The sequence below is a fragment of the Pseudophryne corroboree genome, chromosome 2, assembly GCF_028390025.1.
Source record: "Pseudophryne corroboree isolate aPseCor3 chromosome 2, aPseCor3.hap2, whole genome shotgun sequence".
Classification (NCBI taxonomy): domain Eukaryota; kingdom Metazoa; phylum Chordata; class Amphibia; order Anura; family Myobatrachidae; genus Pseudophryne; species Pseudophryne corroboree.
Genome location: NC_086445.1, coordinates 649,356,723 through 649,383,425, shown reverse-complemented (window position 1 = coordinate 649,383,425; position 26,703 = coordinate 649,356,723). Strand labels below are relative to the sequence as shown.

The window sequence follows — 26,703 nt, the reverse complement described above, 5'->3', positions numbered from 1 at the left end:
GTTATATCAACCCCCCAACAACCCCCCCCCTGCAGTGCACATGGTTTTGCCCATTACAGAAAAAGTTTGCTGTTGCGATGTTGAGGTAAGTTTAGGAATGGTCAGCCAAATGTCCGCCCAACTGGAGACTCCTCTGGCAAGCTTGTTACTATTTGATATTAATTCTGACTATGAATGTGACAAGTTTAATTGTAACTAAAAATTGTTTCTGTGCACAGTATTAGTCTACACTTCATATCATATTTTGATAAGTATTATACTTAATTGATTTGAGATATTAAAACTAATTTTGTTTTAGATTATTGTGACATTACTATATCTGTGAAACCTTAAGCGCAGTTAGTTTTTAATATATTTTTCAAATGTCCGCCCAAACCTGATTCCACCAGGACAGTCCCACAATGTTTAAATAAAACATAGCTGGGTGTATTAACATTTGGCATAGTCCGTATCAGCACAAAGGCCCATCCTACCAGACGGAGAGAGGTACAGTACACCTTATTTATTTATTATTTATTTATTACCAGTTATTTATATAGCGCACACATATTCCGCAGCGCTTTACAGAGAATATTTGGCCATTCACATCAGTCCCTGCCCCAGTGGAGCTTACAATCTATATTCCCTATCACATGCACACACATTCAAGCTAGGGTTAATTTTGTTGGGAGCCAATTAACCTACCAGTATATTTTTGGATTGTGGGAGGAAACCGGAGTACCCGGAGGAAACCCACGCAAGTACGGGGAGAATATACAAACTCCACACAGTTAGGGCCATGTTGGGAATCGAACCCATAACCTCAGTGCTGTGAGGCAGTAATGCTAACCATTACACCATCCGTATGCGCAACATAATGGTGAATCCAGAGCCGTCCCTAACCAATATGATGCCCTAGGCAAGATTTTGGCTGGTGCCCCCTTGCACCACTGCTAGTTCTGCAGTAGATGCCTGGCATGAGTCAGCTGGCAGCTCTGCTAACGTCGGGCGCCTTGTGTTTATGAAAATGCATCTTATTTGCATTACTATGTGGCTAGGATGCACAATCTGCTGATTAAAATGATATACAGCATGCCTATATTCTGCGTGCGACTGTGGCTGTATCTGCATACGAATTGCTACATTACAGTGATTTCCAGGAATACACTGCAACATAGCATTTCATATGCAGATACAGCCGCAGTCACACACAGAATATAGGCATGCTGCATATCATTTTAATCAGCAGAAGCTGGTGCCCCGAAGCTTACCAAATGCCCTAGGCATTTGCCTAGTTTGCCTATGCCTAAGGCCGGCTCTGGGTGAACCTATTCAAATCTAACAAGGGATGGTGTCCTTACAAAACTTAAAAACCTGCCTCACTCTTAAAAGTAATAGCATCAAAGTAAATTTTGGCTGATTGGTTGGTGCATCAATGCCTTCCATTTATCAGTGCTTGATCACTTCTCCAGGCTTAATACATCTGCCCCTTTGACTCTTAAATGCATTACAGGAAAGCTTGATAGTCAGCAACTGCTTTTCTGCTCTGTAAAGGGTTCTGATGGCTCTCCCAGTGAACTTAAGTGTTACGTGAAAATCTTTAACTTTTTTCCTCAAAGGAGGAGCCTTAAGGAGAGAAAGAAGCTAAGCAAGGAGACCTAGGCCTCTTTGGAATAGAGTCAGCCTATTCCTGCAAATCTTACATATTGAACATGCAGCAGGTGCAGCTAGGACTGTCGTCCCAGTATTTACAGCACTGAGCAGCGCAGCATCAGAGGCGGGACGGGTCAGAGAAGGAGGCTGATTATTCTTCTCAGCAAAAGTCATTTGACAGCATCAAATCCTGAGCTGTCCCTGTGGCCTGCATTATGTGGGAAAAACAGACTGTACTTTCAAGAATGAATTTCGGGACATAGGTCACCAATCCGAGCCGCCCTCTCTGTAAGGCATAATGGCCAACACGTAGCAAGGCACTTTTTAAATGCACATCATTCACTAGCTGTACTACGGCATTGCATCGTTGACCACATTCCGCCACTTAAGAGAGGTGGTGATCATGGATTTTTATTAATGAAAGCAATGGCAAAATGACATTTTTTTTTGTTAAATTCACTGTCTCTGCAGGGTTTGAATGAATATTCTGGTCTGTTTTTAATTTTTTTTTTTTTTTTATAGTGTATTATTATATTTGGTACCTTCGGTCCTTTTGATACGATCACTGTACTATTGGTGCCTGAGGCTCTCTCAGTGTATGGCATGTCTTTTTGACCGGACATACTCTGTAACAGCATACTGTTGTGCGCATTTCTATGCCTAATAAGATTTATTACTAAATTGTCAGTATGTAACTTTTTCAGTGGCAACATTGTCTACACAGCTTTTTCATTATTTTAACATTTATGTATTTTTTGATTGGTTATGGTTTTTATTGGTTTTGGCTTTGCTCTGTGCACCTGTAATGATGTCATTGTTCACAGAATGGGACGCAGGTGGCGGCTAGGGAGGCCAATCCCGGGATCGGCGGGATCCCGGGATTTGGGCCCAAAAATGCAGGGATTTGAATCCCGGGATTGGAGCATCCAATCCCGGGATTCACGGGATTACACTGCGCATGTGCCGGAGGGAGTGTGTTTAAGTAATACTACTTACAATTAGGCGGGCAGCAGCCATAGACGAACGCTGAACGCGGCGGCACTTCAAATGTGGCGCCGGCCGCCAGCCAAGCAGGGAAGCTGCCGCAGCAGCGGCAGCCAATCAGGAGCGACTGCTGCGGCCACTTCCCTGATTGGCTGCTGGTCCGCCAGCTCTGGTTGGCTGGCGGCCAGCGCTTCATTTGAAATGCCGCCGCGTTCAGTGTGTCCATGGCTGGCGCCCACCTAATAGTAAGTGGTATTACTTACACCCAGCCTCCCTCCCGCCCAGCTACCTACACCCTCCCGCACCGCTACCTACACCCTCCCACAAAGCTACCTACACCCTCCCGCCCAGCTACCTACACCCTCCCGCCCAGCTACCTACACCCTCCCGCCCAGCTACCTACACCCTCCAGCACCGCTACCTACACCCTCCCGCACCGCTACCTACATCCTCCCGCACCGCTACCTACATCCTCCCGCCCAGCTACCTACACCCTCCTGCACTGCTACCTACACCCTCCCTCCCCCGCCGCTCCCTACACCCTCCCGCACCGCTACCTACCCTCCAGCGCTGCTCCCTACACCCTTCTTCACCGATCCCTACTGCAATCCCGGGATTGAGCGTTTTTCAATCCTGAATCCCGGGATTGAAAAAACGGCCCAGGATTGGCCTCCCTAGTGGCGGCTGGCACAATGGACACACAGACGGAGGTATTTAGGTTAGTGATTTGTACATTTTTGTTATTCTGGGGAAAATGGTCACGCAACATTGAAACGTTGATGCACTTGACCTGTGGTCTATCTTTATTTATGCCGTGAGTGCCGCCGACGTGGGCTGAATGGTAATGCTGGCTGTTTATCTGTCAGCGCTGGAGGGCACCGATGCTTTTTACCTCATGCATTGGACTTTACAGTGCCCTCCCGGGTCAAAAACAGCCCAACACCACAAATGTGAGTGAATGAGGTGGCGCTCACAGTTCTTAGTAATAAAGAAAACACCAGAATTCAGAGACATCCTGTTCAACATTTTGGAGGGAAAGTATCCCTGTTCAAATACTTCTGATACTGGGATCTATAGGAGAGCTCACATTGAATTATTAGGAGGTAAGGAGTTCTTATCACCACCTCTAGCCCTTCCCCCAAAACTTTTGTTCACTATACAATTTAGTAGCTTTGATTATGGCCTCATTTATGGATGAATTGGTCATTAGCCTAATAAGGCTCATTTGTAAACAAGTATATATTTTCTGACTTAAATATGTCATATTGAGATGCATCTCAGGGGCTAAGTGTATTGATAATTACCTCTAATGGAACATTTAGTTATTATAACTATATTTGTTGTGCCCTTAGTGGTATTCCATATTTCTCCGACGTCCTAGTGGATGCTGGGAACTCCGTAAGGACCATGGGGAATAGCGGGCTCCGCAGGAGACTGGGCACTCTAAGAAAGAATTAGGACTACTGGTGTGCACTGGCTCCTCCCTCTATGCCCCTCCTCCAGACCTCAGTTAGAATCTGTGCCCGGCTCGAGCTGGTTGCACACTAGGGGCTCTCCTGAGCTTCTAGTAAAGAAAGTATTATTAGGTTTTTTATTTTCAGTGAGATCTGCTGGCAACAGACTCACTGCTACGAGGGACTTAGGGGAGAGAAGCGAACCTACCTGCTTGCAGCTAGCTTGGGCTTCTAGGCTACTGGACACCATTAGCTCCAGAGGGATCGAACACAGGCCCAGCCTCGGTCGTCCGGTCCCGGAGCCGCGCCGCCGTCCCCCTTGCAGAGCCAGAAGCAAGAAGAACGTCATGGAAATCGGCGGCTGAAGACTCCGGTCTTCATTAAGGTAGCGCACAGCACTACAGCTGTGCGCCATTGCTCCCTATGCACACCACATACTCCGGTCACTGATGGGTGCAGAGCGCCGGGGGATGGGGGGCAGGCGTCCTCGGCTGCAATAAAAAGTACCTTAACTGGCAAAAACAAACATGATATAGCCTAAAAACTATATATGTGAAAAATCCCCTGCCAATATATTAATATAAGAGCGGGAGAAGCCCGCCGAGAAAGGGGCGGGGCTATCTCCCTCAGCACACTGGCACCATTTCCTCTCACAGCTCCGCTGGAAGGACGCTCCCCAGGCTCTCCCCTGCAGTTTCCATGCTCAATAGGGTAAAAAAGAGAGGGGGGGCACTAAATTTAGGCGCAATACTGTGTATTATAGCTGCTATAGGGAAAATCACTTTGTAGTGTAAGTCCCTGTTTATATAGCGCTGTGGTGTGTGCTGGCATACTCTCTCTCTGTCTCCCCAAAGGACTTTGTGGGGTCCTGTCCTCAGTCAGAGCATTCCGTGTGTGTGTGCGGTGTGTCGGTACGGCTGTGTCGACATGTTTGATGAGGAGGCTTATGTGGAGGCGGAGCAGGTGCCGATAAATGTGATGTCACCCCCTGCGGGGTCGACACCTGAGTGGATGGACAAGTGGAAGGTATTACACGACAGTGTCAACTCCTTACATAAAAGGTTCGATGACATAACAGCCGTGGGACAGCCGGCTTCTCAGCCAGTGCCTGCCCAGGCGTCTCAAAAGCCATCAGGGGCTCAAAAACGCCCGCTACCTCAGATGGCAGACACAGATGACACGGATACTGACTCCAGTGTCGACGACGACGAGACTAGTGTACATTCCAATAGAGCCACCCGTTGCATGATTACGGCAATGAAAAATGTATTGCACATTTCTGACATTAACCCTGGTACCACAAAAAAGGGTATTATGTTTGGGGAGAAAAAGCAACCAGTGGTTTTTTCCCCCTTCAGATGAGTTAAATGAAGTGTGTGAAGAAGCGTCGGCTTCTCCTGATAAAAAAATTAGTGATTTCTAAAAAATTACTAATGGCGTACCCTTTCCCGCCAGAGGACAGGCTACGTTGGGAGACATCCCCTAGGGTGGATAAAGCGCTCACACGCTTGTCAAAAAAGGTGGCACTACCGTCTCAGGATACGGCCGCCTTAAAGGAGCCTGCGGATAGAAAGCAGGAGGCTATCCTGAAGTCTGTATATACACACTCAGGTACTATACTGAGACCAGCTATTGCTTCAGCATGGATGTGCAGTGCTGCAGCTGCGTGGTCGGATTCCCTGTCTGATAACATTGATACCCTTGACAGGGACACTATATTGCTAACTATAGAGCACATTAAAGACGTAGTCTTATACATGAGAGATGCACAGAGGGATATTTGCCGGCTGGCATCTAGAATAAATGCAATGTCCATTTCTGCCAGGAGAGTATTATGGACTCGGCAGTGGACAGGTGATGCTGATTCTAAAAGGCACATGGAGGTTTTGCCTTACAAGGGTGAGGAATTGTTTGGGGATGGTCTCTCGGACCTCGTTTCCACAGCGACAGCTGGGAAGTCGACATTTTTACCCCAGGTTCCCTCACAGCCAAAGAAAGCACCGTATTATCAGGTACAGTCCTTTCGGCCCCAGAAAGACAAGCGGGTTAAAGGCGCGTCCTTTCTGCCCAGAGGCAGGGGTAGAGGGAAAAAGCTGCACCATACAGCCAGTTCCCAAGAACAGAAATCCTCCCCTGCTTCCACTAAATCCACCGCATGACGCTGGGGCTCCACTGGTGGAGCCAGGTACGGTGGGGGCCCGTCTCCGGAACATACAGCGACCGGTGGGTTCGCTCACAGGTGGATCCCTGGGTTCTACAAGTGGTATCTCAGGGATACAAGCTGGAATTCGAGACGTCTCCCCCTCGCAGTTTCCTCAAATCGGCCTTGCCAGCTACTTCTCCGGACAGGGAGGTAGTGCTGGCGGCAATTCACAAGCTGTACCTCCAGCAGGTGATAATAAAAGTTCCCCTCCTTAAACAAGGACGGGGTTACTATTCCACAATGTTTGTGGTACCGAAACCGGACGGTTCGGTGAGACCCATTTTAAATTTAAAATCCTTGAACACTTATATAAGAAGGTTCAAGTTCAAAATGGAATCGCTCAGGGCGGTTATTGCAAGCCTGGAAGAAGGGTATTACATGGTATCACTGGACATCAAGGATGCTTACCTGCATGTCCCCATTTACCCACCTCACCAGGAGTACCTCAGATTTGTGGTACAGGACTGTCATTACCAATTCCAGACGTTGCCGTTTGGTCTGTCCACGGCACCGAGGGTATTTACCAAGGTAATGGCCGAAATGATGATACTCCTTCGAAGAAAGGGAGTCATAGTTATCCCGTACTTGGACGTTCTCCTTATAAAGGCAAGGTCCAGGGAGCAGTTGTTGGTCGGAGTAGCACTATCTCAGGAAGTGCTACAACAGCACGGCTGGATTCTGAATATTCCAAAGTCGCAGCTGGTTCCTACGACACGTCTGCTGTTCCTGGGTATGATTCTGGACACAGAACAGAAGAAGGTATTTCTCCCGGAGGAGAAGGCCAAGGAGTTGTCATCTCTGGTCAGAGACCTCCTAAAACCAAAACAGGTGTCGGTGCATCACTGCACGCGAGTCCTGGGAAAGATGGTAGCTTCTTACGAAGCAATTCCATTCGGCAGGTTCCATGCAAGGATCTTTCAGTGGGATCTGCTAGACAAGTGGTCCGGATCGCATCTTCAGATGCATCGGCTGATCACCCTGTCCCCGAGGTCCAGGGTGTCTCTGCTGTGGTGGCTGCAGAGTGCTCATCTTCTCGAGGGCCGCAGATTCGGCATACAGGACTGGGTCCTGGTGACCACGGATGCAAGCCTCCGAGGTTGGGGGGCAGTCACACAGGGAAGAAACTTCCAAGGACAATGGTCGAGTCAGGAAACTTCCCTACACATAAATATCCTGGAACTAAGGACCATTTACAATGCCCTAAGTCAGGCAAGACCCCTGCTTCAAAACCAGCCGATGCTGATTCAGTCAGACAACATCACGGCGGTCGCCCATGTAAACCGTCAGGGCGGCACAAGAAGCAGGATGGCGATGGCAGAAGCCACAAGGATTCTCCGATGGGCGGAAAATCACGTGTTAGCACTGTCAGCAGTGTTCATTCCGGGAGTGGACAACTGGGAAGCAGACTTCCTCAGCAGGCACGACCTCCACCCGGGAGAGTGGGGACTTCATCCAGAAGTCTTCCAAATGATTGTAAACCGTTGGGAAAAGCCACAGGTGGACATGATGGCGTCCCGTCTAAACAAAAAGCTAAACAGATATTGCGCCAGGTCAAGGGACCCTCAGGCGATAGCTGTGGACGCTCTGGTGACACCGTGGGTGTACCAGTCGGTGTATGTGTTCCCTCCTCTTCCTCTCATACCAAAGGTGCTGAGGATAATAAGAAAAAGAGGAGTAAGAACGGGGGGGTCATTCCGAGTTGTTCGCACGCAAGCTGCTTTTAGCAGCTTTACACACGCTAAGCCGCCGCCTACTGAGAGTGAATCTTAGCTTCTTAAAATTGCGAACGAAAGGTTCTCTAAATTGCGACCACACACCTCTTAGCAGTTTCTGAGTAGCTCCAGACTTACTCAGTATCTGCGATCAGTTCAGTGCTTGTCGTTCCTGGTTTGACGTCACAAACACACCCTGCGTTCGCCCAGACACTCCTCCGTTTCTCCAGCCACTCCCGCGTTTTTCCCAGAAACGATAGCGTTTTTTCGCACACACCCATAAAACGGCCTGTTTCCGCCCAGAAACACCCACTTCCTGTCAATCACACTCCGATCACCAGAACGAAGAAAAAAACCTCGTAATGCCGTGAGTAAAATACCTAACTGCATAGCAAATTTACTTGGCGCAGACGCACTGCGGACATTGCGCATGCGCATTAGCGACTAATCGCTCCGTTGCGAGAAAAAAATACCGAGCGAACAACTCGGAATGACCCCCTATACTCATTGTTCCGGATTGGCCAAGAAGGACTTGGTACCCGGAACTTCAAGAAATGATCTTAGAGGACCCTTGGCCTCTAGCTCTCAGAAAGGACCTGCTACAGCAGGGGCCCTGTCTGTTCCAAGACTTACCGCGGCTGCGTTTTACGGCATGGCGGTTGAACGCCGGATCCTGATGGAAAAGGGCATTCCGGTTGAGGTCATTCCTACGCTAATAAAGGCTAGGAAAGATGTGACAGCAAAACATTATCACCGCATATGGCGAAAATATGTTGCTTGGTGTGAGGCTAGGAAGGCCCCCACAGAAGAATTTCAGCTGGGTCGATTTCTGCACTTCCTACAGTCAGGAGTGACTATGGGCCTAAAATTGGGATCCATTAAAGTCCAGATTTCGGCCCTGTCTATTTTCTTTCAAAAAGAACTGGCTTCACTGCCTGAAGTTCAGACGTTTGTTAAGGGAGTGCTGCATATTCAGCCCCCTTTTGTGCCCCCAGTGGCACCGTGGGATCTCAACGTTGTGTTAGATTTCCTAAAATCACATTGGTTTAAGCCACTTCAGACCGTGGAATTAAAATATCTCACGTGGAAAGTGGTCATGCTTTTGGCCTTGGCTTCGGCTAGGCGGGTGTCAGAATTGGCGGCTTTGTCCTGTAAAAGCCCCTATCTGATCTTCCATATGGACAGAGCAGAATTGAGGACGCGTCCCCAATTCCTCCCTAAGGTGGTATCAGCGTTTCACTTGAACCAACCTATTGTGGTGCCTGCGGCTACTAGGGACTTGGAGGCTTCCAAGTTGCTGGACGTAGTCCGGGCCCTGAAAATATACGTTTCCAGGACGGCTGGAGTCAGAAAGACTGACTCGCTGTTTATCCTGCATGCACCCAACAAGTTGGGTGCTCCTGCTTCTAAGCAGACTATTGCTCGCTGGATCTGCTCCACGATTCAACTTGCACATTCTGCGGCTGGACTGCCGCATCCTAAATCAGTAAAAGCCCACTCCACGAGGAAGGTGGGCTCTTCTTGGGCGGCTGCCCGAGGGGTCTCGGCTTTACAACTTTGCCGAGCTGCTACCTGGTCGGGTTCAAACACGTTTGCAAAATTCTACAAGTTTGATACCCTGGCTGAGGAGGACCTTGAGTTTGCTCATTCGGTGCTGCAGAGTCATCCGCACTCTCCCGCCCATTTGGGAGCTTTGGTATAATCCCCATGGTCCTTACGGAGTTCCCAGCATCCACTAGGACGTCAGAGAAAATAAGAATTTACTCACCGGTAATTCTATTTCTCGTAGTCCGTAGTGGATGCTGGGCGCCCATCCCAAGTGCGGATTGTCTGCAATACTTGTATATAGTTATTGCTTAACTAAAGGGTTATTGTTATGAGCCATCTGTTCGTGAGGCTCAGTTGTTATTCATACTGTTAACTGGATATAGTATCACGAGTTGTACGGTGTGATTGGTGTGGCTGGTATGAATCTTACCTGGGATTCCAAATCCCTTCCTTATTGTGTCAGCTCTTCCGGGCACAGTTTCCCTAACTGAGGTCTGGAGGAGGGGCATAGAGGGAGGAGCCAGTGCACACCAGTAGTCCTAATTCTTTCTTAGAGTGCCCAGTCTCCTGCGGAGCCCGCTATTCCCCATGGTCCTTACGGAGTTCCCAGCATCCACTACGGACTACGAGAAATAGAATTACCGGTGAGTAAATTCTTATTATACGAATACAGCACAACAAGCACTGAGAATTCAGGAGGCTTTTACATTATATATACATTTTTTTAATATGAGGATACGATATTATTTTTATAATACACTTATCAGGCAGAACACACTGGGGACCCTCCCTGAACCTAATTATTCTTAGTATCTGATCTATTACATGGCATTTCTGAATTAAACAGGCATGTGCCTTATTAGTCAATTATGCCCACTGAACTGAAACCTTATGAAGTATTATGGTATTATGGTATAATGGTATTATGTCCTTGTATTCCCAATAGGCGATTGGGCCTTGCTCATAAGAACTGTATGCCCAATTGGTCAGACCTGAATGTCCAGATATATTGTATCCTCTACTGATTCTGATGATTGCCTCATTCATAGTAAGGTATGTGCCCTTATGTATTGAAGGTCTAGTTCCTTACATCCATCCCTCTCTGCTTTTCTATTTACCTTTTTGTATATTCGTTGATTTTGTCATCAGCTGGATTATTATTATTATTATTATGTATTGTTCCTATATCTTGTCTATCGGAAATAACATAAATCCTAAAAAATTGCATTCATAGATGCACCCCTGATGAAGTCTCGACAAGAGACGAAACGCGCTGGTTTATCTGTTTCTATTTGTGACCTCCAATCTATGAGAATAGAAGGAGGAAAATAAGGATTGCCGTGAAAAGGGATTATTGTGAAACAACGTACAATACTGTTATTTTTTATGAATTCGTAATAAATTTGTGAATCAGGTGGAACACATTCGACATTTATCCTTTTAAGAATTGGGATGTTATATTCCGCTATTAGGCAGTAACTGATGATGTTTAATGTGAATCCATTTTGCTTTTAATAATATAGGGGCGCCTCCTCACTATTGGTGTGTGCGTATATATATATATATATATATATATATATACACACACACACACACACACACACACACGCATACATACACACAATATATACACACTCATACGTAATTAGAAGTACAATTCCAGATTTATTCAGCTAATAGGGCTTTACCTTATCCATCATCTTTTTCGTCTGTCCATAACGTATACGTAATCGTCGAGCTTGATAATCTGTGCAGTTGGAGCAGGACACTAACTCTCTAAAGGCACCAGAGCCAGGGAACCAGGCTTCTAAATCGAGCTTCTTGCTGGCTGCATGATTTAAAGAACCTGCAGAAAGAAAGGTGAGTAAATGCAAAGATGGTGTTCAGTGTATGTATTTAGTCCTTGTTCAATAAGTTTTTGGAAAAGATTAGCTTTGGATCTCTATTTCCAGGAGATATAAACTGTATGAGTTGTGTCCGTGTTCATAACATAGATAAAGCAGCCACATATCGGGCATACACACTGCCCAATATGAGCCAAATTGAGCTATATGTCGGTCCGATATGACATTTGGCTCAGTGTGTACCCAGCTTAAAATTTGGCAAAGTTTATTAGAAGTAATTAACACAGTAACCGTTGCAACTGAAGTCTGTTCTTGTTGTTACACAATAACTTCATAAATTGCCAGATGGTTAGCATTACTGCCCCCATAGCACATATGTCATGGTATCAATACCCACCATGGCCTTAACTGTGTGGAGTTTGTACATTCCTTCGTGCTTGTGTGGGTTTCCTTCAGATACTTTGGTTTGCTCCCATAATCCAAAAACATACTGGTACAGTAGGTTAACTGGCTCCCAACAAAAAAATTAACCCAACTGTGTGTATGTACTGTATATGTGTAGACTAGATGGACCAAGTGGTTCTTATCTGCCGTCAAATTCTATGTTATAGCTCAGTTATTTGATGGGTTAGTCTAATCGGTTGCCTTGATTAATAACAGGATAGATCTGGGAATAACCTCTTCACATGAATAAATTAATGTGTCAGCAACCCAGTCCTTAACAGACACATTCATTTCAGTCTCACTGTAGTTAGCCCTTGTAAATGAAATTACACCAATAAATGTTAATACTGTAGTATACTTCACACTGTAAGGCTCTGTGTTTGTTTGAGATTAGGAACAATGGCCAAGGTGTTAGTACTATACTTCAGAAGAAAAGGGAAATAGAGTCTGTATGATGTCCTAAAGTAATAATAAAAAATAAGAATTTACTCACCGGTAATTCTATTTCTCGTAGTCCGTAGTGGATGCTGGGGACTCCGTAAGGACCATGGGGAATAGCGGCTCCGCAGGAGACTGGGCACATCTAAGAAAGATTTAGGACTACCTGGTGTGCACTGGCTCCTCCCTCTATGCCCCTCCTCCAGACCTCAGTTAGGAAACTGTGCCACAATAAGGAAAGGATTTGGAATCCAGGGTAAGACTCATACCAGCCACACCGTACAACTAGTGAGACTATACCCAGTTAACAGTATGAATAACAACTGAGCCTCTCAAACAGATGGCTCCAAACAATAACCCTTTAGTTAGGCAATAACTATATACAAGTATTGCAGACAATCCGCACTTGGGATGGGCGCCCAGCATCCACTACGGACTACGAGAAATAGAATTACCGGTGAGTAAATTCTTATTTTCTCTGACGTCCTAGTGGATGCTGGGGACTCCGTAAAGACCATGGGGATTATACCAAAGCTCCCAAACGGGCGGGAGAGTGCGGATGACTCTGCAGCACCGAATGAGCAAACTCCAGGTCCTCCTCAGCCAGGGTATCAAACTTGTAGAATTTTGCAAATGTGTTTGAACCCGACCAAGTAGCCGCTCGACAAAGTTGTAAAGCCAAGACCCCTCGGGCAGCCGCCCAAGAAGAACCCACCTTCCTCGTGGAATGGGCTTTCACTGATTTAGGATGCGGCAGTCCAGCCGCAGAATGTGCAAGCTGAATCGTGCTACAGATCCAGCGAGCAATAGTCTGCTTTGAAGCAGGAGCACCCAGCTTGTTGGGTGCATACAGGATAAATAGCGAGTCAGTTTTTCTGACACTAGCCGTCCTGGAAACATAGATTTTTAGGGCCCTGACTACGTCCAGCAACTTGGAATCCTCCAAGTCCTTAGTAGCCGCAGGCACCACAATAGGTTGGTTCAAATGAAAAGCTGATACCACCTTAGGAAGGAATTGGGAACGAGTCCTCAATTCCGCCCTATCCATATGAAAAATCAGATAAGGGCTTTTACATGACAAGGCCGCCAATTCTGACACACGCCTGGCCGAAGCCAAAGCCAACAGCATGACCACTTTCCACGTGAGATATTTTATCTCCACAGTTTTAAGTGGCTCAAACCAATGCGACTTTAGGAAATCCAACACTACGTTGAGATCCCACGGTGCCACTGGAGGCACGAAAGGGGGCTGAATATGCAGCACTCCCTTAACAAAAGTCTGAATTTCAGGCAATGAAGCCAGTTCTTTTTAGAAGAAAATTGACAGAGCCGAAATCTGGACCTTAATGGAACCCAATTTTAGGCCCATATTCACCCCTGACTGTAGGAAGTGCAGAAATCGACCCAGCTGAAATTCCTCCGTTGGGGCCTTCCTGGCCTCACACCACGCAACATATTTTCGCCATATGCGGTGATAATGGTTTGCGGTCACCTCCTTCCTAGCTTTAATCAGCGTAGGGATGACTTCCTCCGGAATGCCCTTTTCCTTCAGGATCCGGCGTTCAACCGCCATGCCGTCAAACGCAGTCGCGGTAAGTCTTGGAACAGACAGGGCCCCTGCTGCAGAAGGTCCTGTCTGAGCGGCAGAGGCCATGGTTCCTCTGATATAATTTCTTGAAGTTCTGGGTACCAAGCTCTTCTTAGCCAATCCGGAACAATGATTATAGTTCTTACTCTTCTCCTTCTTATTATCCTCAGTACCTTGGGTATGAGAGGAAGAGGAGGGAACACATAAACCGACTGGTACACCCACGGTGTCACTAGAGCGTCCACAGCTATCGCCTGAGGGTCCCTTGACCTGGCGCAATATCTTTTTAGTTTTTTGTTGAGGCGACACGCCATCATGTCCACCTGTGGCCTTTCCCAACGGTTCACAATCATTTTGAAGACTTCTGGATGAAGTCCCCACTCTCCCGGGTGGAGGTCGTGTCTGCTGAGGAAGTCTGCTTCCCAGTTGTCCACTCCCGGAATGAACACTGCTGACAGTGCTAACACGTGATTTTCCGCCCATCGGAGAATCCTTGTGGCTTCTGCCATCGCCATCCTGCTTCTTGTGCCGCCATGTCGGTTTACATGAGCGACCGCCGTGATGTTGTCTGACTGGATCAGCACTGGCTGGTGTTGAAGCAGGGGTCTTGCCTGACTTAGGGCATTGTAAATGGCCCTTAGTTCTAGAATATTTATGTGTAGGGAAGTCTCTTGGCTTGACCATAGTCCTTGGAAGTTTTTTCCCTGTGTGACTGCCCCCCAGCCTCGAAGGCTGGCATCCGTGGTCACCAGGACCCAGTCCTGTATGCCGAATCTGCGGCCCTCTAGAAGATGAGCACTCTGTAGCCACCACAGCAGAGACACCCTGGTCCTTGGAGACAGGGTTATCAGCCGATGCATCTGAAGATGCGATCCGGACCACTTGTCCAACAGATCCCACTGAAAGATTCTTGCATGGAACCTGCCGAATGGGATTGCTTCGTAAGAAGCTACCATCTTTCCCAGGACTCGCGTACAGTGATGCACAGACACCTGTTTCGGTTTTAGGAGGTCTCTGACTAGAGATGACAGCTCCTTGGCTTTCTCCTCCGGGAGAAACACTTTTTTCTGGTCTGTGTCCAGAATCATCCCCAGGAACAGTAGACGTGTCGTAGGAACCAGCTGTGACTTTGGAATATTCAGAATCCAACCGTGCTGTTGTAGCACCTCCCGAGATAGTGCTACCCTGACCAACAACTGCTCCCTGGACCTCGCCTTTATAAGGAGATCGTCCAAGTACGGGATAATTAAAACTCCATTTTTCCGAAGGAGTATCATCATTTCGGCCATTACCTTGGTAAATACCCTCGGTGCCGTGGACAGGCCAAACGGCAACGTCTGGAATTGGTAATGACAGTCCTGTACCACAAATCTGAGGTACTCCTGGTGAGGAGGGTAAATGGGGACATGCAGGTAAGCATCCTTGATGTCCAGTGATACCATGTAATCCCCTTCGTCCAGGCTTGAAATAACCGCCCTGAGCGATTCCATCTTGAACTTGAACCTTCTTATATAAGTGTTCAAGGATTTCAAATTTAAAATGGGTCTCACCGAACCGTTCGGTTTCGGTACCACAAACATTGTGGAATAGTAACCTCGTCCTTGTTGAAGGAGGGGTACCTTGACTATCACCTGCTGAGAATACAGCTTGTGAATTGCCTCCAGCACTGCCTCCCTGTCTGAGGGAGCTGCCGGCAAGGCAGATTTGAGGAAACGGCGGGGGGGAGACGTCTCGAATTCCAGCTTGTACCCCTGAGATACCACTTGTAGAATCCAGGGATCCACCCGTGAGCGAGCCCACTGGTCGCTGAAGTTCTTGAGACGGGCCTCCACCGCACCTGGCTCCGCCTGTGGAGCCCCAACGTCATGCGGTGGACTTAGAGGAAGCCGGGGAGGACTTTTGTTCCTGGGAACTGGCTGTATGTTGCAGCTTTTTCCCTCTACCTCTGCCTCTGGGCAGAAAGGACGCGCCTCTAACCCGCTTGCCTTTCTGGGGCCGAAAGGACTGTACCTGATAATACGGTGCTTTCTTTGGCTGTGAGGGAACATGGGGTAAAAATGTTGACTTCCCAGCTGTTGCTGTGGAAACTAGGTGCGAGAGACCATCCCCAAACAACTCCTCACCCTTGTAATGCAAAACTTCCATGTGCCTTTTAGAATCTGTATCCCCTGTCCACTGCCGAGTCCACAATCCTCTCCTGGCAGAAATGGACATTGCGTTTATTCTAGATGCCAGCCGGCAAATATCCCTCTGTGCATCTCTCATGTATAAGACTGCGTCTTTAATATGCTCTATGGTTAGCAATATAGTGTCCCTGTCTAGGGTATCAATGTTTTCCGACAGGGAATCTGACCACGCAGCTGCAGCACTGCACATCCATGCTGAAGCAATAGCTGGTCTCAGTATAATGAGTGTGTATATACAGACTTCAGGATAGCCTCCTGCTTTCTATCCGCAGGCTCCTTTAGGGCGGCCGTGTCCGGAGACGGTAGTGCCACCTTTTTTGACAGACGTGTGAGCGCTTTATCCACCCTAGGGGATGTCTCCCAACGTGACCTGTCCTCTGGCGGGAAAGGGTACGCCATTAGTAACTTTTTAGAAATTACCAGTTTCTTATCGGGGGAAGCCCACGCTTCTTCACACACTTCATTTAATTCATCAGATGGGGGAAAAACCACTGGTAGCTTTTTCTCACCAAACATAATACCCTTTTTTGTGGTACCTGGGGTAATATCAGAAATGTGCAACACATTTTTCATTGCCGTAATCATGTAACGGGTGGCTCTATTGGAATGTACACTAGTCTCATCGTCGTCGACACTGGAGTCAGTATCCGTGTCGACATCTGTGTCTGCCATCTGAAGTAGTGGGCGTTTTAGAGCCCCTGATGGCTTTTGAGACGCCTGGGCAGGCACGGGCTGAGAAGCCGGCTGTCCCACATCTGCTATGTCGTCAAACCTTTTATGTAAGGAGTTGACACTGTCGCGTAATTCCTTCCACATATCCATCCATTCAGGTGTCGACCCCGCACGGGGTGACATCACATTTATCGGCACCTGCTCCGCCTCCACATAAGCCTCCTCATCAAATATGTCGACACAGCCGTACCGACACACCGCACACACACAGGGAATGCTCTGACTGAGGACAGGACCCCACAAAGTCCTTTGGGGAGACAGAGAGAGAGTATGCCAGCACACACCAGAGCGCTATATAATGCAGGGATTCACACTACACACAGTGATTTTTCCCCTATACCTGCTATAAATACACAGTTTGCGCCTAAATTTAGTGCCCCCCCTCTCTTTTTTACCCTATTGAGCCTGGAAACTGCAGGGGAGAGCCTTGGGAGCGTCCTTCCAGCGGAGCTGAGAGAGGAAATGGCGCCAGTGTGCTGAGGGAGATAGCCCCGCCCCCTTCTCGGCGGACTTCTCCCGCTTTTTTAAGGATATTTTTGGCAGGGGATTTTACACATATATAGTCCTACTGACTATATTATGTGTTTTTGCCAATCTAAGGTACTCTTATTGCAGCCCAGGGCGCCCCCCCCCAGCGCCCTGCACCCATCAGTGACCGGAGTGTGTGGTGTGCATGGGGAGCAATGGCGCACAGCTGCAGTGCTGTGCGCTACCTTAATGAAGACCGGAGTCTTCAGCCGCCGATTTCCATGACGTTCTTCTTGCTTCTGGCTCTGCAAGGGGGACGGCGGCGCGGCTCCGGGACCGGACAACGAGGCTGGGCCTGTGTTCGATCCCTCTGGAGCTAATGGTGTCCAGTAGCCTAGAAGCCCAAGCTAGCTGCAAGCAGGTAGGTTCGCTTCTTTCCCCTAAGTCCCTCGTAGCAGTGAGTCTGTTGCCAGCAGATCTCACTGAAAATAAAAAACCTAAATATATACCTTATTTTCTAAGAGCTCAGGAGAGCCCCTAGTGTGCAACCAGCTCGGCCGGGCACAGAATTCTAACTGAGGTCTGGAGGAGGGGCATAGAGGGAGGAGCCAGTGCACACCAGGTAGTCCTAAATCTTTCTTAGATGTGCCCAGTCTCCTGCGGAGCCGCTATTCCCCATGGTCCTTACGGAGTCCCCAGCATCCACTAGGACGTCAGAGAAAATAATAATAACTTTTAATGTTTCATGTTATAATCCATATACTGTAGGAGCATATTGTTTAAAATCAAACAGTGAAATAATGGTTTAAAATAGCGTGTGCAAAGAAGGATTAAGTGAAAATAAAATAAATTCACACCCACTTATATGTCTCAATGTGTCTTCTTGTATGTTAAATGTGTCCTATATGGTCACAGTGAAGATAATTAATAACCAAGTTTAGGATAGATTACCTTAATAAACACCTGTATCAGTTAATACAATGCTATATTCATATCAAGCAATATGGTGACCGGATTGGGTCACTACATACTGTATATTAATATTGATGCGATGTTAGCTGATTAGCTGGATAAATATTGTCTATTCTCTGTTACAAAAGTGTTCTATTGCATAAGCATGATAACAGAGAAATCTAGTATAATTCCATAAGAACCTACTTCTATAGGACACTGGTGATCTTCCCTTAATTTGTGTGTCACATATATTTGTGCCTATTTTTATACATTTAATATAAAGTGTGGGACACACAAATTATTTCCAATAGCTATCTAGTAGGAGTAAGCAGCTCAGGCAGAGGAAGTCCTGGATGATGTCACAGATACTGCTGGGCAAAGGAGATGATAGCCGAGCAGCAGATAATTACCCACACTCAGCAGAGAAACTGGAAACAGTCTTTTAGCTCAGATGGATGATAGCGCTCACCACTGGAAAGCAGTATTTTATGTAGACTTCTTTGGCAGAGGTCGCCAACAGGTAGCTGGCTGGAATCAGAAGTTCACAGCCAGAAGCAAAATGGAATTTAGTCTGCTACACCAGGAATAGATGAAGACTTGCAATGCAGTATTACTGAAACCGATAGACTTGTAGCGTACAATATACAGTCTGAGACTTGTAATGCACATTAACTGGAACAGATAGATTTGTAACGTGCAATATAGCTGAACCATACTAGACTTGTAGTGCACTGTAAACAGCAACAGCAGAATGTACTGAGGCTTGTGCCAATGTATATGAAGTGCAATAGATAGGAGCAGTAGAATGTGCTGATATGTACTTATACTGGAACAGACTGGGACTTGTGCTGACACTTGATGTTTCCTACATACTGGAACAGACAGAGACTTGTAATACACCAATTACAGGAATAGGCTGAAACTTTGAAGTGCAGGACATGCTGAGTACAACTTACACAGTACCATTGGTACAGTACAGTGAAGCCAAACTCTAGAGACAGCAGTCAGAGGACATAGGTCAGAGATCATCAGAAGTTGCACTGGCAACGTATGATGCACCGGGAGGAACTTACTTAAAGCACCATGGCTGCTGTTTGGGAACAGCAGTCATGTGCAGCAAGGATGGGCCTGTACTAGAGGAATCGCCCAAATCCAAGTAGCTCAAGCAAAGTGCTTCTGGAAAACATGTCCTACGTGACAGGTGAGTGATGAAACACTATGAAACTGCAACGTTTGGTGCACAAGCAGTTTCATTTGGATGATTTGTGCCACACGCTCATAATGAGATTATTTTACAAAGGAACACTGTTTTCCTGGAACATTGGGCAGACTTCTCGGTCAGGAGCCATCTTTTTCATCTTGATGGATTGCACCTGAATGGAGGAGGGGGCAGCAGTACTTGGGGGAAGAATGGTTAGAAGGTTGGAGGAGATTTTAAACTAGGTGTCTGGGGGAGGGATTAGAAAGATTTAATGGGTCAACCAGAGAGAGAAGAAAGAAGGGATGTATTAAGTATTATGGGGGTGGAGAAGAGGGAAAACAAACAGCAATGGTAAATCAAGGAGAACGCAATTAACTAAGGGAATGATATCAACAATAAATCATACAGACAAAGGAATTACTAAATGAAAGTGTATGCTTGCAAATGCAAGAAGCCTATCAAGCAAAATGGGGGAATTAGAAAAGATTGCAGTAAATGCCCAAAATGCTAATCATAGGTATTACGGAGACATGGTGGGATGACACTCATGATTGGGCAGCAATCTTGGAGGGATATACTCTCTTCAGGAGAGACAGGGCTAACAAAAAAGGAGGGGGTGTATGTCACGATGTAAAACCATTTTTAAAACCATATTTAAAAGGAGGTTATTTATGAGGAGACTGGAGATAATGTGGAATAATTATGAGATGATATTTCAAGTTGGGGGAAAGATGCAGAAAAGCTACAGGTTGAATATCTTTTATCCAAAATGCTTGGAACCAGAAGTATTTTGGATATCGTATTTCTCTGTATTTTGGAATAATTGCATACCATAATGAGATATCATGGCGATGGGATCCAAGTCTAAGCACAGAATACATTTATGTTTCATATACACCTTATACACACAGCCTGAAGGTCATTTAATACAATATTTTTAATAACTTTGTGTATTAAACAAAGTTTGTGTACACTGAGCCATCAGAAAACAAAGGTTTCACTATCTCACTCAAACAATTCTGTTTTTCTGAATATTTGGGATACTCAACCTGTAATAATAGGGACATGCTACAAACCGTCGGATATTAGTGTGACTGAAGAATTACAACTCTTGCAGCAAATCGAAAAAGCTGCAGGACTGGGGGAGGTCCTAATCATTGGTGATTTTAATTATCCATACGTAAATTGGAACAACCAATCATGTGATACAGCTAGAGGAAACATGTTCTAAAATTAGCTAAAAGATCACTACTTGTCTCAAGTAATCGAGGAACAAACTAAATTTTTGACTATACTGTACCTTGGCCCTCATTTCGAGTTGATAGCTCGCTAGCTATTTTTTGCAGAGCAGCGATCAGATAGTCGCCGCTTCTAGGGGAGTGTGCGAACACTTGTGAAGCCGAGCGGGACGAAAAAGTTTTTTGCAGTTTCTGAGTAGCTCTGTACTTACTCAACCCTTGTGATCACTTCAGCCTGTCCGGTCCCGGAATTGATGTCAGACACCCGCCCTGCAAACGCCTGCGTTTTCCCTACCACTCCCAGAAAACGGTCAGTTGACACCTGTCAATCTCCCTGCGATCGGTTATGCAAATGGATACGTCGCTAGAAGCATTGCACAGCAACGATGCTGTTTGTACCCGTACGATGCGCGTGCACATTGCGGTGCAAATGCATGCGCAGCAGTAACCTGATCGCTGCGCTGCAAAAAACGGCAGCGAGTGATCAACTCTGAATGAGGGCCCTAGTACTAACTAATATTGTGGAGATTATATGAAAAACTAAAGTAGGGGAGACCTTGGGAAATCGCAATCATAATATGGTCACACTCGATATTAGTTTTCAAAAACATTACTATAAGGGTTCAACTAAGACTTTTTACTTTAGAAAAGCAAATTTCAACATTCTGAAATGAGCACTAAAGGACACTGATTGGGAAATTTTGTTTCATGGTAAGAACACTGCTGAAAAGTGGGATGCTTTTAAAAAATAGGATTTTAATTACCTACCGGTAAATCCTTTTCTCGTAGTCCATAAGGGATATTGGGGAAATCTAGTACGATGGGGTGTAGACGGGGTCCAAATGAGCTGGTGCACATTAAATCTCTTCAACTGGGTGTACTGGCTCCTCCCCTCTATGACCCTCACACAGGCAGTTATAGGTAAAATAGTGCCACAAGGAGAAAGGACATACTTGAGAGAAGGAATAAACAACATTGGGGGGTGATTCTGACCTGATCGCTAGCAGGCTACTTTTAGCACTGATGCGATCAGGTAGTCACTGCCTACAGGGGAGGGGGGATTCGCTGTGGAGGGCTGCGAACCGCTGTGCAGAGAGCTGCACAAACAAAAGTTTGTGCAGTTTTTGCAGAGCTCAGGATTTACTCACCTGCTGCGTTGATCTTGTCCGGAGCTGACGTCAGGATCCCTCCCTGGAGACGGATGGACACGCCTGCGTTCGCCTGGACATGCCTTCAAAACGGTGAGTAGACACTCCTTGGCCGGCCCCCTCCTGCCAATCTTCTTGGTTCATTTTGTCGCTGGATGGCAACGGCCGTCGCCAGGCAGCGACGCACCTGACCATTGCAGCTCGCATGCACAGTTCTGACCCGTTCACACGAGTGGGCAAAAATTGCAGCATGCAAACAGAATGACCCCCAATGAGTGGTGAGATTTACACACCAGCACACCACTAACACAAAACAACCAGCAACGGATGGTAACAAAACAGCAACATCTGAACAGGTAACCATAGAAAAGAAAACCTGCAGAAACGTCAACGCACTGATGCGGGCACCAGATATCCCTTATGGACTATGAGAAAAGGATTTATCGGTAGATAATTAAAATCCTATTTTCTCTAGCATCCATAAGGGATATTGGGAGGATCTAGTACGATAGGGACGTCCCAAAGCTCCCAGAACGGGCAAGAATGTGTGGAGACGTCTTCAGCACCGCCTGCCCAAACTGGGATTCCTCTTTAGCCAGGGTATCAAACCTGTAAAATTTATAAAAAAACGTTCTTCCCCGACCAGGTAGCAGTTCGGCATAGTTGCAAGGTTGAGACTCCACGGGCAGCCGCCCAGGAAGAGCCCACCGATCTTGTCGAGTGGGCCTTCAGAGACTTAGGAGCAGGTAAGACTACCGACGCATAGGCCTGCTGGATAGTAAGCCTTAGCCAACGAGCAATGGACTGCTTAGAAGAAGGGCAACCCTTTTTCTGAGCATCATATAGCACGAACAAGGAATCCGTCTTTCTGATATAAGCCATTCTCTTGACATAGATCTTCAAGGCTCGTGCAGCATCCAAAGCCCCTGGAGGAGCAGAAGTGCCAGAACTTGACGGAACCACAATAGGTTGATACAAGTGGAACGCAGAGATGACCTTCGGCAGGAACTGCTGCATAGTCCTGCGCTCCGCTCTGTCCTCATAAAAGACCAAGTAGAGGTTTTTACACGATAAGGACCCCAATTCTGAGACACGCCTAGTAGAAGCCAGGGTCAATAACATCAGTCCATGTGAGGTATTTGTCTTCTACTGCCGTCAGAGGTTTAAACCAGGAGGACTCTAGAAATTCCAGCACTACATTCAAGTCCCATGGTGCCATGGGCGGCACAAAAGGAGGTTGAATGTGAAGCACCCCTTGCAAGAAGGTCGGAACTTCTGGCAATACCGCCAATTTCTTCTGGAAGAAAATCAAGAGAGCTGAAATATGGACCTTAATGAAACCCAGACGCAAGCCCTTAGCCACACCGGCCTGCAGGAAACGGAGGAACAGTCCCAAGTGAAACTCCGCAGGTGGATATGTGTGGTCTTCGCAACAAGAGACGTATCTCCTTCAGATATGATGATAGTGTTTTGACGTCACAGGTTTCCTGGCCTGCACCATGGTAGCAATAACCTTTTTGGAAAGGCCCTTGTGATCCAAGATGTTCCGCTCAACCTCCATGCCGTCAAACGAAGCCGCCGTAACTCCGGGTAGATGAACGGTTCTTGCTGAAAAAGATATCTTCTCAGTGGCAGAGGCCAAGGGTCTTCGACGGACATGTCCAGAAGATCCACGTACCAAGCTTTCTGAGGCGAATCTGGGGCAATTAGAAGTGGACTCTGTAATTCCTGATTCGCTTGAGCACCCTTGGGAGCAATGGAATCGGAGGAAACAGGTAGACCAGCCGTTAAGGCCACGGCGATGTCAGGGCATCTACTGCCCTCGCCTGAGGGTCCCTGATTTGTGAGCAATACCAACGAAGCTTCTTGTTGAGTCGAGAAGCCATCATGTCTACTTGTGGGCAGGCCCACCGGTCAATGATCTGCTAAAAGACCTGATGGTGAAGCCCTCACTCTCCCGGGTGGAGATCGTGACGACTCAGGAAGTCCGCTTCTACTGCCGGAATGAAGATTGTGGACATTATTCGTGCATGTCTGTCTGCCCAGAGGAGTATCTTTGACGCCTCTCGCATGCAGGCCCTGCTTTTTGTCCCTCCTTGTCGACTGATGTACGCCACTGCCGTGGCGTTGTCAGACTGTACCTGCATCGCATGATCCCCGAGTAGAGGAGAGGCCTGAAGCAGAACATTGTAGCTCACCCGAAGTTCCAGAATGTTGATTGAAAGGAGGGCTTCGTGGGCTGACCACCTGCTCTGGAACTGAGTCCCCTGGGTGACAGCTCCCCATCCTCACAGACTCGCATCCGTCGTAAGGAGGATCCAATCCCGAAACTTCAGCCTTCCAGTAGGTTGGAGGACTGCAGCCACCACATGAGAGAAATCCTGGCCTGAGGTGACAGCCGAATTATCCGATGCATCTGAAGATGTGATCCGGACTACCTGCTCAGAAGATCCAATTGAAAAGTCCTGGCATGGAACCTTCCATACTGCATCGCCTCGGACGAGGCAACCATTTTCCACAACAATCTTATGCAAACATGGATGGATACCCGAGTAGGCCGGAGAGCCATGCGGACCATCTCCTCAAGTGTTCTCGCCTTGTCCTCTAGGAGGAACACTTTTTGGGCCACAGTATCCAGCAACAATCCCAGGAACAGGAGCCTCTGAGTGGGCTCCAGATGGGACTTATGTAAATTTAGGATCCAGCCATGGTGTGACAGAAGCTGGATAGTGCGGTCTATACGGAGCAAGAAAAGATCCCTGGATCTTGCTTTGATCAGGAGATCGTCCAGGTAAGGGACAACAATGACTTACTGAACCCGGAGTTGGAACATCATCTCCGCCATCACCTCCGTGAACACCCTCGGAGCTGTGGACAGGCCAAAGAGTAGCACCTGGAACTGGTAGTGATCGTTCAGCAGGTAAAACCTCAGGTAAGCCTGATGAGGTGGCCAAATCGGGATACGGACATAGGCGTCTTTTATATCCAGTGAGACCATGAACTCCCGTTCTTCCAGGCCTGCATTTACTGCTCGCAAGGATTCCATCTTGAACTTGAAAACCTTTAGATAACGGTTCAAGGATTTTAGATTCAAAATGGACTTTACCGAACCGTCCGGTTTCAGTACCACGAACAGATTGGAGTAGTAACCCTGTCCCTGTTGTTGCAGCGGCACTGGAACAATGACTTAGGATTGTACAATTGTACCAATTTTAGGATGGCTTGTTGCAGCGTAACACGCGTATCCTCCAAAGCTGGTAAGTTTGATTTGAAAAATCGGTTGGGAGGAGTACTGTCGAACTCCAGCTTGTAGCCCTGAGAAATGAGGTCCTTGACCCAGGAATCCTGGCAGGAACTTTACCATATGCGGCTGAAGTGACCACCTCGAGATCTCCTAGGGGTAGGTGGGCACCGTCATGCTGAGGCCTTAGTGGAAGCAGTCCCGGTGCTCTCCTGAGAACTGGCGATCGCTGGTTTTCTCATCTTACCTCTGGTGCTTGTAGCCGCGTTGGAGGCACCTCTGGCACTAGCTCTAACTGTTAGACCGAAAGGGCTGGGTAGACGGCTCCGGGTAGGAACGTCTAGCCGGCGGCGCCCCAGAGGGGAGAAACGTGGATTTCCCCGCAGTAACTTTAGAAATCCACGTATCCAATTTTACCCTGAAGAGCCATTCCCCCGAAAGTCCTGCGCGCCGACACTGCCATAGCAGTGGTCCTAGCATTAATATTGCCTATCTCCTTTAGAGAATCACACAGGACACGTGCGGTGTCCTGAATGTGCTTCAGGAGTCACTGTGGTGACCAGGGGCATATTCTCCGAGAATCCCTCCTGAATCTGAGTAGCCCAGGTATGAATGGCATGAGTCATCCAGCAACCTGCTATGACCGGTCTTTGAAACATACCCGCTGCTGTGTAGATAAACTTTAGAGTAGTTTCTATCTTCCTATCCCCAGGGTAGAGGAGCCCAGGGCCGGCAGCACCGCCTTCTTGGACAAACGCGAGACTGAAACGTTCCCAGCCAGGGGTTCTTCCCAGAATTTTCTGCCTTCTGGCATTTTTTATCTGGATTTTTCCCAGGCTAACTTAAATAGGTCATCTAACTGCAGAATCAGGGAAAGTGACACTGGGCTTGTTCTGGGTGAAGAAAAAGGACTGATGTGACGCATGTCCTCTAGAGGGAGTTTTAACACGTCCTGTATAGCCAAAATGAGGGGTTCAATACCCTGTTCAGAAGGGGAATCCCCAGTAATAGGTTCCAATTCCTCCTCCTCCAATATTTCCTCACCTGAATCTGAGTGTAAAGCAGGCAACCCACATTTTTGTGGTCCTGAATTAGAGAGGGTGGTCTGGTTAGCCCTTGCAGCCAGGTCTGCAACAGCCTGCTGCAATTGTTGAGTTTTTTTAGCATTAGCAGCGAGCTGAGATGACATCACGTTTTTAATGGCACCCAGCCAGGAATGCTCTTGACCTCCCCCCCCCAGGTCCCCTCACTGAGCTGTGGGGACTGACTACATTGTTCACATGTTAATGAACCAGACGTAGGAGAGGAGAATCTGGTGTAACATACACTGCATAATTGGTGTTTTACCATGTTAACAGTAACAACACTTACATACACACAGACAAGTAATATGATAGCAAGCCTGCCCTTACTGTATGAGAGAAGAGACCAGCACACCCAAGCTAAACAGCCACAGTGAGGCTGCAAGCTGATATACCACGGTGAAACACAGGTGTTTTGTCCTTTTCAGGACACAGATTAGTGTATAAAAGCGGCTCACCCCTTTACTACACCCCTGTACCAATTTTCCTGCGTATCCTGAGTGTGTGTGCATGCTGCTGCAGCTGTAAGCAGAAGAAGGCGCCAAAATGCCGCTGGTCCTGCTCTGAGGAAGTTCCGCCCCCTGTAATGGCGCCGGAGCTTCAGCT

The 26,703-nt window shown here is 47.3% G+C and overlaps 1 protein-coding gene across 1 annotated transcript in view; it reads right to left on the bottom strand.

Moving 5' to 3' along the window:
- Positions 1-26,703, bottom strand: part of SARS1 (seryl-tRNA synthetase 1) — a 272,219-nt gene that overhangs the window by 50,413 nt on the left and 195,103 nt on the right. Inside the window, exon 9 of the mRNA XM_063954995.1 lies at positions 11,222-11,379. Coding sequence (XP_063811065.1) covers positions 11,222-11,379 — 158 coding nt within the window. The remainder of the gene's footprint in view (positions 1-11,221; positions 11,380-26,703) is intronic.